Source organism: Staurois parvus, unplaced genomic scaffold (assembly GCF_062004578.1).
Source record: "Staurois parvus isolate SC_StPar_1 unplaced genomic scaffold, SC_StPar_1.0 ptg000562l, whole genome shotgun sequence".
In the NCBI taxonomy this organism is placed as follows: Eukaryota; Metazoa; Chordata; class Amphibia; order Anura; family Ranidae; genus Staurois; species Staurois parvus.
In genome coordinates, this window is record NW_028318358.1 from 2,968,286 (window position 1) to 2,982,970 (window position 14,685).

General features: G+C 46.2%; 1 protein-coding gene across 4 annotated transcripts in view; it reads right to left on the reverse strand.

The window, feature by feature from the left end:
* PDE1B (phosphodiesterase 1B) overlaps nt 1–14,685 on the reverse strand; it is a 470,076-nt gene that overhangs the window by 19,108 nt on the left and 436,283 nt on the right. For all 4 annotated transcript variants that reach the window (XM_089691396.1, XM_089691397.1, XM_089691399.1 and 1 more), the window contains 3 exons: nt 13,415–13,496; nt 13,129–13,252; nt 9,748–9,884 (listed from right to left, as the gene is read on the reverse strand). In XM_089691396.1, coding sequence (XP_089547522.1) covers nt 9,748–9,884; nt 13,129–13,252; nt 13,415–13,496 — 343 coding nt within the window. The remainder of the gene's footprint in view (nt 1–9,747; nt 9,885–13,128; nt 13,253–13,414; nt 13,497–14,685) is intronic.

Below are 14,685 nucleotides of genomic sequence, written 5' to 3' on the forward strand. Positions count from 1 at the left end.
GCAGGCTGCATGTGTTTTTTAACAAGGCATATTCCCTAATTGTTGCTACTTGTAGTTGATTTTTGTATACCTTGGCTCTGTCTATCTGCATTACACTGATAAATGACTGCATATGTTTTTTCACAGGGCATATTTCCTCATTGTTGCTGACGTTAAGGCCTATATAATATTCCTGGGCACAGTACATCAGCAGAGAAGGTTATGTATTCCTTTGTGACATCATATGACAGGGTGATGTGCAGTGAAGAGATTGTAGAAGTCAAAGGCAGAGCAGTGTCACCCCAAAGCACAAACTGCCCATACAAGGACCATTAAATCAGTATCACCAGCTTATATGAAATTTAAGCAGCTGGGGTTACACCTACTTTAACAAAGCTTAAATTCTTTGAATTGCAGTGCTGGAGTACATTTTCTTATGTGCCCTGCCTGTGTGTACAGATCCACATACACCTTTTAAGGAGCAATATCTGTCCAAAACAACTAATATCTTTTTTCTCATCATTTGAAAGAAAAAAAAAAAAATTGCAGAACACTGTGAACCTAAACCATCCTACATTATATTACTCACATTTTCCACACCTCCCTATCCCCATAGAAAAAATAAAATTTAGGTATATAGTAGATAGACCTATTATCCTTTATTAAAATTGTCCTGCTGATAGCCACTTTTACACTGCTTTAGCTGCTGAAGTATCTTAATTCTTCTAGTAAAGTCTCAACCTATGGTCTTTGTGTCTAGTAAATTGGGCCCAGCTTTGCTACTTAGAACTGTCCTGCTATGTCATCTACAATCTCTTTATTCTTGCATTAAAATACCTGTCTCTACTCTTTCCAGGGAACTAATTTTCTTGTTTGGATGTAGATGTCTGTTGACAGCTCACATCCCTCTCTCTGGCAGTGTAGTGATCACACTACACAAGCAGAGCCTGCAAAAGGTTAACACCCTCCTCCTCCCTCTGCTCTGAGATGGCTGTGAGATTAGAGCTCTCCCTTCTCTATCCTATGTGCTGTGCCTGTCTAAGTCACAGAAGAGAGAACTGAACACTGGGAGCCATATTTGTCTTTACTACATTTCAGACAATTTTTCCACATTATAAATGTCCTGCTGCTGCCCATTTTTTTAGATTATAACTTTTTTTGCAGCACTTCACTGCATCCTGCAAAAAAGTAAAATACACCCAAAACACTACACACCCTCACTCTATGTTTTTAAAAGTCATTTTCTCAGTCACTCTCCACTGTACTGAAGGCTCTCTTTGACATGACACTCATCCACCAGGGCAGGCTAGTACCCTAAGCACATATTGGAACACCTCCAGCGAGTATTACATTCTTGGCCAGATGCGGCTCTTTAATTAGGTGATCTAATCGGTTGCCTAAGGCCTCACACTTACAGGGGCCTCACTAGGGTACCAGGATTGGGGGGGGGGGGGTGATGCTGGCAAAGGATGATCCTACATCTGGGCAAAGAGGAAGGGGCTGTCGGACGTGCTAGGCAAGCATGTCATTGGGTTTAACTGTGCAGCATGGGAGCCTTGGATAACTTTTAAGAGAACACATCTGTTGCTGAGGAAGAGACGGCTGAACAAGAAATTCTGACAGTCTGATCGGTCCAGCCCCACCCCCTTCAGAACCTGGCCGCCACCCTGTTAAATCACTCTGCTTAGTGGAGAATTGGGGGACATCGGTGCTGGGTGGGAGTTTCATGATCAGTCAATCAGCATGCAGTGTATCCACACACAGCCGACCGGGAGCATATCCTGCAGGAGCAACATCAACAGTGCTTGGCTGGGTAAGAGAAACACCGACCTGAGGAGGGGAGGGAATTTACTGTGTGTTGTGTGTGATGATCAGGAGACAGGGCCGGCACCAGCATAAGACACAGTGCTCTACACGCAAGTATATTGTGTGTCCACTCCAGGTGTCCTCTTGTCACTATGCCCCCTCTCCTGTCACTCTGCGCTTCTGATCCTGTCACTCTGCCCTTCACTCCTGTCACTCTGCCCTTCACTCCTGTCACTCTGCCCTCCCCCCTCCTGTCACTCTGCCTCTGTCCTGTCATTCTGCCCCCTTCCTGTCACACTGCCCCTCTTGTTATCTTGCCCACTCTAACAATTTTATCATAAGTTCCTGATGTAAAGGGTGGCTTTTGATGTAAAGAGTGGGCTCCTTGTGTAAAGGCAGACTACTAAAGAAGGGGGACTCCTGATATAAAAGAGGACTACTGATGTAAAGGGAACTCGGATGTGAAGGGGGGGCCTTTGATGTAAAGGTTTGCTCTTGATGTAAGGGAATGGGGCTCCTGATGTAAAGGGCATCCTGATGAAGGAGGACTCCTGATGCAAAGAGTGGATGTGGATGGAAAGGGGAGGGGCTCCTGATGAAGGGGGACACCTTATGTGAAGAAGGTGACTACTGATTTAATGGAAGATTCTGGGTGTAAGTGGGGACTACTGATGTAAAGGGGGACTTCTGATTTGAAAGATGGCTCCTGATGTAAAGGGGGCCCTTGATTTAAGAGGGCTTCTCAAAGTAAAGGGGGACTCCTGATTTAAAAGGCCACTGCTGACTAAAAGGGGAACTGTCAGGAATGGACTGGCCAGCAATAGTGGGACTCACCTGCCTTGTGAGCTGCAGTACCAGGGCTGGCCAGCGGGTGCTCCCAGCAATCAGAGACTCAACCTTGCAGCCAGTCAAACACCTGGAACTAATTATACTGGTGTATTTAAGGGACATTCAGACCTGCAGAGTCTGCCTTGGTGTTGTGTTTTTCCTGGGCCCTGTATCTTGTTCCTGCATCCTGCATCCTGCATCTGCTCCTGTTCCTGTTCCTGTCTTGTTGCTGACCCGGCTTGATTCTGACCTCTGCTGACTTCTCCTGTTCTGATCCCTGGCTTGTGACCCCGACCATTCTCTGCCTGACCCCCTGTACCTACCTGCCTGTTAGTTGTACCCTGCTTGTGACCTGACTTTCTCCGCTTGCTCCCCCTGTACCTATCTGCCCGATTGATATTGGCCCGGCCTGCCTGATGACGCTTGCACTGTATGTACTGTTATCTGTGGGTGGTTTGGTTGGGTTTGTTTGCACTGTGTTATGTTTTAGTATTGCACTGCGTTTATGTTTGTATTGTTAGTGTTAATAAATTGTTTATAACTTATCGGAAGTCTGCGTTTCCCTGCGTCAGTCACACACCTCTGGTCATACCCGGGAGCCCTGACATTACACCAAGGCCAATCCTGACCAGAAGTGGCTGCACAGGGAAGCCATCTTGGTTTGTTGATGGAAAGGATGGATCTGGATGAGGTTGCGTATTTATATCTGCTAGTGTTTGATGACAGAGAGTATGCTTATCAAACTCTGAAGGAGTATCCCCGGGATGAACTGCTAGAATGTATACAGCTCGCTCATGTTCTAGTAGATCAGGGCACAGAGTTCTGAGGTGCAGCCATTGATTGAGGTTTGTGCTGAGTTGGTTTCATCTGGTTTCCCCGAATGCAGGGATGAACTTTTCCACCATTTAGTGCAGACCAGGTAGAGTCCCTGGTATGGTTATTAGAGGATGATGTGGGTTACTTTCTGGAGCGTTATTCCACATGTTCACCACAGGTACTAAGAGATTGTATAAACGCAGTGCAGTCTTTGGTCAGACAGGCTTTGTGTAAGCTCAGCTTTGTTCAACCCATACTGCAGACATGGACAGATTTGTTACACCCAGCCTCAGTCAGCTTACAAAGACCCAGTCCTGCTTCTAATCTATCTCCTCAAAGCTATACTCCTGTATTCCCAACAGCTCCTCCAGTTACAGCCCAGTATACTTGGCTATCTACCGCATGTCAGTACCCTGTTCCCACTCGCTGCACCTATCCTGCCTTTAACCCTGTAAAGAAGCCCTCTGTAGCGACTGTTCCTTCCCCTGTTCCATCCTCCAGCTCTTCTCTGTCTCCAGCTGCTCCATTTGTTTGCAGACCTGCGTTTACTTGCAGTGCCCCAGTAGTTAAAACCAGAAAAAAGCGAAAATTCTTTCCAACCAGTACCATCCTGCCAGTATCCAAACCGGTGAGCCTACCGTCTGAGATCCTGCCTTCCGTGGTTCAGCCTGATGCCTCTCTTCAGCCTGATGCCTGTACTCAGCCTGATGCCTGTACTCAGCCTGATGCCTCTACTCAGCCTGAAGCCTCTACTCAGCCTGAAGCCTCTACTCAGCCTGAAGCCTCTACTCAGCCGGATGCCTCTACTCAGCCGGATGCCTCTACTCAGCCGGATGCTTCTACCCAGCATAATGAACTGATCCAGCCTGATGATCCTATTAGGCCAGTTGACTCGATGCCCGCTGTTGATCCAGATGATCCGGTACCTGATCCGGTGCCCGCTGTTGTGCCAATTGACTCAGAGCCCGCTGTCGTACCTGGTGACTCGGTGCCCACTGCCTTGCCAGATGACGCGGTGCCCGCTGGCGAGCCAAATGACCTGATGCCTGGTGACCCAGTGCCCGCTGTCATACCTGGTGACCCGATGCCCGCTGTCGAGCCAGACGATCCAATGCCAGACGACTCGGTGCCCGCAGTCTTGCCAGACGACTCGGTGCCCGCAGTCTTGCCAGACGACTCGGTGCCCGCAGTCTTGCCAGACGACTCGGTGCCCGCTGTTCTGCCAGTTGACTCGGTGCCCGCAGTCTTGCCAGACGACTCAGTGCCCGCAGTCTTGCCAGACGACTCGGTGCCCGCAGTCTTGCCAGATGACTCGGTGCCCGCAGTCTTGCCAGACGACTCGGTGCCCGCAGTCTTGCCAGTTGACTCGATGCCCGCTGTTCCGCCAGTTGACTCGGTGCCCGCAGTCTTGCCAGACGACTCGGTGCCCGCAGTCTTGCCAGACGACTCGGTGCCCGCAGTCTTGCCAGACGACTCGGTGCCCGCTGTTCCGCCAATTGACTCGATGCCCGCTGTTCCGCCAGTTGACTCGGTGACCGCAGTCTTGCCAGACGACTCGGTGCCCGCAGTCTTGCCAGACGACTCGGTGCCCGCTGTTCCGCCAGTTGACTCGATGCCCGCTGTTCCGCCAGTTGACTCGGTGCCCGCAGTCTTGCCAGACGACTCGGTGCCCGCAGTCTTGCCAGACGACTCGGTGCCCGCAGTCTTGCCAGACGACTCGGTGCCCGCAGTCTTGCCAGACGACTCGATGCCCGCTGTTCCGCCAGTTGACTCGGTGCCCACAGTCTTGCCAGACGACTCGGTGCCCGCAGTCTTGCCAGACGACTCGGTGCCCACTGTCGTGCCTGGTGACTCGGTGCCCGCCGCTCCGCCTGGGGGCCTGAGACCTGTCGCTCCGCCTGGGGGCCCGAGACCTGTCGCTCCGCCTGGGGGCCCGAGACCTGTCGCTCCGCCTGGGGGCCCGAGACCTGTCGCTCCGCCTGGGGGCCCGATGCCCGTCGCCCCTCCTGGGGGCCCGATGCCCGTCGCCCCGCCTGGGGGCCTGATGCCCGTCGCCCCGCCTGGGGGCCCGATGCCTGTCGCCCCTCCTGGGGGCCCGGCGCCCGCCGCTCCGCTTGGGGGCCCGGTGCCTGCTGCTTCACCTGGTAATCCGATGTGCCTCTGCCCAGAGTCCAGCCCGATGTGCCTCTGCCCGGAGTCCAGCCCGATGTGCCTCTGCCCGGAGTCCAGCCCGATGTGCCTCTGCCCGGAGTCCAGCCCGATGTGCCTCTGCCCGGAGTCCAGCCCGATGTGCCTCTGCCCGGAGTCCAGCCCGATGTGCCTCTGCCCGGAGTCCAGCCCGATGTGCCTCTGCCCGGTGTGCCGCTGCCCGGAGTCCTGCCCGGTGTGCCGCTGCCCGGAGTCCTGCCCGGTGTGCCAGTCTTTGATATCCCGCCAGTTACCAGACCCGGGCGGTGGAACATTTTGCCCAGCTAGGACTGTTTGGAGCGTCCTGAGGCCGCTCCTTGAGGGGGGGGTACTGTCAGGAATGGACTGGCCAGCAATAGTGGGACTCACCTGCCTTGTGAGCTGCAGTACCAGGGCTGGCCAGCGGGTGCTCCCAGCAATGAGAGACTCAACCTTGCAGCCAGTCAAACACCTGGAACTAATTATACTGGTGTATTTAAGGGACATTCAGACCTGCAGACTCTGCCTTGGTGTTGTGTTTTTCCTGGGCCCTGTATCTTGTTCCTGCATCCTGCATCTGCTCCTGTTCCTGTTCCTGTCTTGTGACCCGGCTTGATTCTGACCGCTGCTGACTTCTCCTGTTCTGATCCCTGGCTTGTGACCCCGACCATTCTCTGCCTGACCCCCTGTACCTACCTGCCTGTTAGTTGCTGTACCCTGCTCGTGACCTGACTTTCTCCGCTTGCTCCCCCTGTACCTATCTGCCCGATTGATATTGGCCCGGCCTGCCTGACGACGCTTGCACTGTATGTACTGTTATCTGTGGGTGGTTGGTTGGGTTTGTTTGCACTGTGTTATGTTTTAGTATTGCACTGCGTTTATGTTTGTATTGTTAGTGTTAATAAATTGTTTATAACTTATCGGAAGTCTGCGTTTCCCTGCGTCAGTCACACACCTCTGGTCATACCCGGGAGCCCTGACAGGAACTCTGATGTAAAGAGGACTTCTGATGAAAAGGGGAACTCCTGATGTGAAGGGAGGACACCTGATGTAAAGGGGAACTCCTGATGTAAAAAGCTACACTTGATGTGAAGGGAGGGGGGGACTCCTGATGTAAAGAGCTACTCCTCATGTGAAGGGGGAGTTCTAAGTTGACGAGAGGCACTCCTGATCTAAGGGGATACTGATGTAAAGGAAGACTACTAATGTAAAGGGAGACTGTGATGTGAAAGAGGGACTCTTGATTAAGGAGGGCTCCTGATGTAAAGGGGGACTCCTGATGTGAAGGATGTGACTTCTGATGTAAGGGGGGCTCCTGATGTATAGGGGGCTCTTGATATAAACAAGTTCCTGATGTAAAGGGGGACTTTCATTTAATAAGGGGACTCCTGATGCTAACTATAGAGCTCCTGATGTAAAGGGGGACTCCTAATGTAATAGGAGACTCCTGGTGTACTATGTCTGCAGTCTCAGATCATCTCCTGTAGTGCATCCACAGTCTTTGACCATCTCCTGTAGTATGTCTGCAGTCTCTGACTATCTCCTGTAGTACATCCGCTGCGGATTATCATCTCCTGTAGTACTAAATAATATGTACAACCCTTTGGCGTGTCAGGGGCTCTAGTTGAGGCCTACCAAAATCTCATCAGTTGACCATACTGGGATGCAGTCTCAAAACAAGCTATATTGTATGTCCACAATATAAATAGAGTATATGAGAGTCAGATCAAGCCCTTTCTGGCCTAAAGTGGACCTGTCACCACTTACTCTACTGTACATACCCCAATGTCATACTCTCCACACTCAGTTTCTGCATAAACACTCAGTGGCCAATGGTTTTTGAACGCATAGCAAAAATATGTCCCTGGAACTTTTTTTGAAATGTTGGCAACTATGCACTTGCTGGGGATTTTGATTTTTAGAACACCTGTCTTCCATTCCCTGACACTGCTCCCTCTCTCCTACTGGGCTCAGCATTGAAGTTTTAGTTTGCCTCATTTGCCAGCTGTGGGTAGCCAGTGAGAGGAAGCAGGGAATGCATAACCCCACAGCGAGTATGGAGCATAGGTTTAGGAAAATAGATGTTGGAACTAAAGCTTTTGTTGGGTAATGTGAAATGTAGGCGTAATGGAGAGCTGCCTAGTAAGTGATGATCACTATACAGAGGGAGCTTGTGTTGCAGTACATATCCTGGGCCATGGGTGGATTGCCATTAGTTCATTGTACACTGTACAGCAATGCATTCTTAATTTTTATCACTTGAATTATTTTTCCCATTATGGGATTGAGTGGGGCCTCTAAGATCTGCCTAAGACCTCACAAAGCCTAGAGCCACCTCTGTTCTTGACACCCAGTAGTCTGGATGGATATGATCTTTTGTGAGTGATTTAGTTAAAGCTTTGTCACCCTTGCCCATGTTTGCCTGGTCAGTGAAAAAGTGCCTTAAGTTGAAAAAATAAAAACCTTTCAAAAATAAGAAATATAAAATAAATAAATAAACATATTAAAAGAAATGGCAGGTGGGAAAATTTTGTGTTACTTTTGCATCCTACAAAATAATTGTTAAATAAACAGGCCCATAGCAGCAAATTTGCTCTGGGCTATTAAGGGTAACTTAGGACCATACACCTATGCTCTATACTTAACACACATGCATTGACATGTTATGCTGAGTGTTGCATTAAGGCAGCCTATTCACTTGAATAGGCTGCCTGATGCACCAGTAAAGTGTGTGCACTGTGTGAATCCGCTCTCAAAGCTGAACTCTGGGGAAAAAGAAAATAATTAACATTGTAGTGGAGGCCCTCTCATGCTGCAATGATTAAATGTTTTTTATGCCTAGGGTACCAGGAAAAAGAATGTTTACTTACCTTAACCCTCACTGTATCTCCAGCCAGCACTCATCTCTTTTGACACCTCAGATTGTCCCTCAGTGTCCTCATTCACAATGCAGGACTACTGGTCTTGCATTGTAGTTGTATATGTCAGAGCTGTGACTGCTGGCCGGAGTACCATAGAGAAGAAGCTTTTGGGTACTGGTCTCATGGAAGGAGACATAGGAGACATGACATTAGGGGGGAGGGTTTATAGGATTTTGTGAATTTTTGTATTTGATATTTGTATTAAATGATTGGAATTTTTCTTAAAGAATGTCCCCCTTTTTTGTTTATGGGTTGGATTGATTAGCCGGTATAAGCCTCCTGGGGTGCCATATACCGCTGTTCCCCTGAGGTGTTTTCCTAGGGACTGTTTTTTCACATGGAAGGAGGAGCCTGCGACAGCGAGGGATTAGATAAGTAAAAGTATTTTTCTGGTATACCTAGGCAAAAACAAAAAGAGCATTTAATCCTTGCAGTGCTAGGGGAACCCCACTGCAATGGCATTTTTCATATTCCCAAAGTTCAACTTTAATGTTCTTTTATCCCCTACTTTTAAAGGGCTAGATGTCATATTTTAAATTTAGTCTTGTGTGCAGCCATCCAGCTCTACATCACTACTGATGAGTTAAACTACTATGATACCATGTTGGCTTTCAGTGGACTATTCATTTATATACCAATTATACTGGTCTATATATTTGCCGCTTTTCAAGTGCAAGAAAATTTGGCAAAGGTGATAATTAATGGTATTTACTGCTCTTCAGGGCAAGATTAAATCTTTTTTTTTTTCAGTAAACTAAATTTCTTGTTGAAGTGAGCCCATATTATGCATTATAACAGTGGAGAACTAGAGTACCTATACTGTAATTGCATTGTGAGAGTTTAGAGAAAGGTTAACACCTACCATGTAAATTGCATCTATCAAATCTCACAGCATCAACCCAATTTCACTGCATCTATCCTATTTTATTACATCATACTACATGTACCCCATGTCACTGTATCTATCCCCTTTTAATTCCCTTATCCCATATCAGTACACCTACTCCATTTCAGCGCATCTAACTGATCTCTCTGCATCTTTACCATTGCGCGCTACATTGACTTAATCTCACTGCATCTACCCCACTTCACTGTCTGTATCCCATCTCTCTACATTTACCCAACCTTACCACTTGTATCCCACATCCCTTCATCTACACAGATGAAGATGCCTATACCCCATACTCCATCTACCTCATTTGCCATTTCACTTAATGAAATGTATCCTCACCACTTGCTGCTCTTTCTTTCCACTTCTGCTTATTCTCCTGGATATACTTGGTCCATGTTGATCGGAAGCTGTTCAGGTCAGCATTAATATCACCCAATTCAGCCTGTTCATCTAGCGATGGTTGTCTCCACTGAGAGCTATAGGAATAAAAACAAAAAGTTTTGGTCAGTCACCTCACGTTCCCTTAAAAGTTGTAGCCTTCTTGTTCACATCGGGGTTGATTCTCTAAAGGAAAATATACTGTGCACTTTGCAAGTCCAGTTGCTCCAGAGCTAAGTAAATGATAAGAAGGTCTGCTGACTTCCATCATCCAATCACGTGCAAGTAAATATATATATATATTTTTTTCATTTTAATTGCATGTGAACAGGTTTTCTTTGTAACGTGAAGCTTTACTTCATTTACTAAGTTCTTTGGAAAGTAAGCGCAACTGCCCTTGCAAAGTACACAGTCTATTTGACTTTAGTAAATCAACCCCACTGTCATGAAAAATACTGTATTGTAGATAACATATAGAGTATAAAAAGATTGTCTTAGTATGTACCTTAGATTGTACGCCCCTTGAGGGTTAGGGACTGATGTAAATGTACAATATATATGTACAGAGCTGTGTAAATTGACAGTGCTATATAAGTACCTGAAATAAGTATATAATTTTCTTTATTAAATCACATAACTTTGTGCATGTTAAACTAAAAAAAGGAATGCATATACTGTAAATCATCACATGATCTATACCGTTATTAGAATAAAATATTTGTTTTTGCATAAGTGGTCCTTAAGTCCGCAATTAATTGGCTCATCATGTGTCCCCCTACCCCCCACAGCACCACCTTTCCTGAGATGAAACCAGTATCGTAACTAGAATCATCAGGGCCCTGGTGTAAGAAACAATTTTTTACCCTTTTTTAAACTTTATTTTCTGTTTACAATTTTTTTTAATAGTTTTTTAGAAGCTCCATTGGGGGGGTTTGGTGAAATATCAGGAGTATAAACAGACCTCGGATGTTCAAACTTTGAGACAGAGAAAGGATATTGAGGATACAGCTCTCAATCTCCAACTCCTTTCCATTCATAAATTGAAGCATAGTAAACACCATTTACTATGCCCCAGTTATGAATGAACAGAGTCAGTGATTGGTACGGATCACTGGCTCTGTTCATTAAGACAAGGAAAGGGCCGGTAAATAACACATTTACCAATCCCTACCCAGCTCTCCATCATGACAGATCCCTCACAGTGGCAGGAGAGGGGAAGCACACAGGCCAGCAGAAGAAAGAATCTGGATAGGAGGGTGTCGGGGGCGGCTGAATACAGAGGAACCAACCTCTCCATTTTCTTCCTGCAGCCCCTGAATGCCTATGAGTGGAGGAGAATGAGCCACCTGGAGCATGGAATGTGTTGCAACTGTGACCCCTGTAGATATGCCTCTGGCTGAAGTGCAGGAATACACCAAGAGAGTAGATGAAAAATGCTTTTAGTGAATACCTTGGATAAATCTTTCTTATGTTACAGCAATCACTCTCTGTACACATACCACTTACAGCTGTATTCAAACATCACAACATATTAAATAGTTATTATCAGTGTTGTTTTCTCATGGAATAGATGTAGGTGTGCCTCCCCTCCCCCTAAGTCACCCATTTTCACTTCCCTACTCACCTCTGAGCACCATTCCTTGTTCCAGCCCTTTACCCTTTTGCCAGTACCACCCCTTTTTAGAGAACACAGAACCAAGTATCACATTTTGGTGCTAAGTAATATGTATGGAATTTGTTAATGATGACAGGAAACGCAGTAAAATAGATACCCTGCTGCCAACAACAATATATATAGTACATTGATACCCCAGCACCTCTAGACTGCCCCCAGCAACAATAGACCCACCCAGCACTAAGAGACCACCCAGCAACAATCCAGTGGATTGCTTCAAAAAAGGCCTGGATTGTTTCTTAGATACACAGAACATAACTGGATACTAACATTTATAGGTAAAGTTGATCCAGGGAATATCTGATTGCCTCTCGGATCAGGAAGGAATTTTTTTCCCAGCGGGAGCAAACTGGATCATGCTTTACTGGGTTTTTTTGCCTTACTCTGGATCAACTGTGGGTATAGGATTATAACTTTTTTTTATTTTATTTTATGGTTGAACTGGATGGACTTTTGTCTTTTTTACAGCCAGACTGACTATGTAACTATATGTAACAACAGAGCTGCCCGGCACCATTAGACTGCCCCCAACAACAGCCATGAAAAGAACCTTCCCAAAACTATTGCTATGAGGTTGGAAATGCACCATTGTCTAAAATGTGTTTGCATGCTGTAGCATTAACAGTACCCTTCACTAGAAAATTCTAAACTCACAAATTTTGAGAGGGCTACTGTATACATATGATGGCCTTATGGTTAGCTTACATGTCCACAAATGTTTGCCCATATAGTGGTTGTTTTGCTGAAGTCAAATAGGTTGTTCACCTTTCAAGGGAAATATCTTTAGAGCTCAGTGCATGTAGTGAAGTTTCAATTTGCAAAGAATGCAAGGAATGTAAAAAATACATTTTTGCTTACACGTGATTGGATGATGGAAGTTAGCAGAGCTTAACTTCATTTACTAAGTTAAGTGAAAATCTCCTGGCAAAGTGAACAGCCTATTTGACTTTAGTAAATCAACCTTATAGTGTAAGACTGGACAGCTCTTCCTGCAAATTTGTCTCCTGGTGACACAATCAATGTAATCTATTAATAAGAGGCAGCAATTTGTGTATATCCCATGCAGGGGCGGACTGACCATTTGGAAACTCGGGCACTGCCCGAGGGCCCGGGGTCCGTAGGGGGCCCCATGAGATGCCCCTGGTACCTTTTTCATAGGCTTTTTTGAGTTTGGGCAAGGACACAGGGGCCCCATGATCCAATATTGCTGGGGGCCCCATGAGTTGTCAGTCTGCCCCTGATCCCATGCCTATGATATTGTCAATGTCCTGACAGGCACCATTGGGGCCAAAGGAAGACAGTGCCCCTAGGCACAACCACAAGTGTGGAAGTCCTTTGCTGCTTTTAAATGGAAATGATATGCAAAAGATAATGGTTTTACTGAGTAGCTTTTTTAAATAAACTTTGCTATTGAATCCCAAATTAGACAGACAGACTTTACATTTTAAGTACAGGTCCACTGTAAAGGGCAAGAGATAGTCATAATAGTTATCCTTACAAAGACAACCATTTTGCCATGGGAAATGATTTCCTGCAGTACACTTTCCATGGGAATTGCAATCTAAACTACTCATGGCCATTTACACCATTTTCTTTGATGACTGTTCTCCTCAAACGTTTACATTAAGATAAATCACAGTTTTAGAAGAAGTAAGATATGAACAGACCTGGACTGGTTGACCGGAGGAGCTGGTTTAGTTTTGCTGCCCTCTTCTACTAATGGAAGAACAATCTTTTGAGCCACATCAGTCAGCACTGAAAATGTTGGGTCGACAATAAACTCAATGAAACCTGCAAGGAAGCAGATGACGATTCACTGATAGTCTGTAATTTCAGAAATCATAGGGTGACCTCTGTTGACCTCGTCAACATTCAAGGACATTTTTGATGTTATCTTCTGCTTTCAGGTTCAGCTTTCCAGCATATTATATGATAAAGAAAATTGTAACATACCTATTTGAGACTGAGCTACCAATGTGGATTTGCGGTCACAAAGTGGAGAGAATGGCAACCCCATTTCAGCCTCTTTGTCACCCTGGAGGAGGTAAAAAGAATATAATTAACAGAAAGACTACTACAGTAATTCAGCTTCTGAACCAAGTGATAAGAAAGGTATTAGACATCAATCACAAGGTCTTTCTCATACATCAAAAAATTCAGAAATCCTGTTAAAGAATGATGCTTCCCCTCAATCATAAGTAGAAACTGGTGGTTGACTTATCCAATGGCATCTAAAAGTGAACCTGTTAGTCAGGGGAGTATTTACCACAAGACAAACAAGGCATTTTCCTAGGGCGGCATTTTTCAGGGGGGTAGCAGTATTTTTCAGGTGGGCAGCGCTGTCCCCCTGAAAGAATGGATGGAAAAAAGGACACACACAGCATGGAGACCAGGTGGACCAGGCTGCTTGATGGTCTATGCAGAGCCCGACTCTTGTTCCCGGGGCTGTCTGGAGCTGTGAAGGTGAGTGTCTTATCTCTTCCTGGCATGGGGGGTTGCCAGTGTATGGGGGGCGGTGGTAGTGGAAGGCTCGTTTGGGTGGGGGCTGGGGTGTTGTTGATCAATGTCAGGCTCTCTTCATGGGGGAGGAAGTTGTTGGTCTGTGTCAGGGTCTCTCCGTGGGGGGGGGAGCCAATTTTTGTGCTGCCTAGGGCAGCACAAAACCTAAATACACCACTGCTGTTAGTAGTAATTCAATAACAAAACTTGCTAATAAGGTGCATGATAAGTTACTAGTTCATACTACTTAGACATGTCACACATGGAAATGCCCACTTCAACTGTGACTTGAAGGTCAGACACATTTACTGCATCCTATTTATGCATGTCTTTATTGGTCACTGAGGCATGTGAATTTACATATGGCAGGTTGTAAGTACAAAGAGCAAAAACAGATGGTATGTTCAAACACCTTGTGATGATTTCTACTGGAAAACCATGTCAGCTTGATATCAAATTATAACTGGCATGTACACAATCTCTCAGGTACTCAACATTTCCTTGCCATAGTTCCCAGCTCTACCAAGGGGTGATTTATCTGTCTGTATCCACTACTAATGCCCCCTGATTTAATCACCTGTATATACTCAAATTGTCAGTTTTAGGCGATCATACCTTGCTTTCAAGCTCTTTACTTGTCAAGGATTTGTATTTCTGTCCATTTAGCCCTGATAATTGTATTTCTGTCTATTCATTCCTGGGATTTACACAACCCTGTCATACAA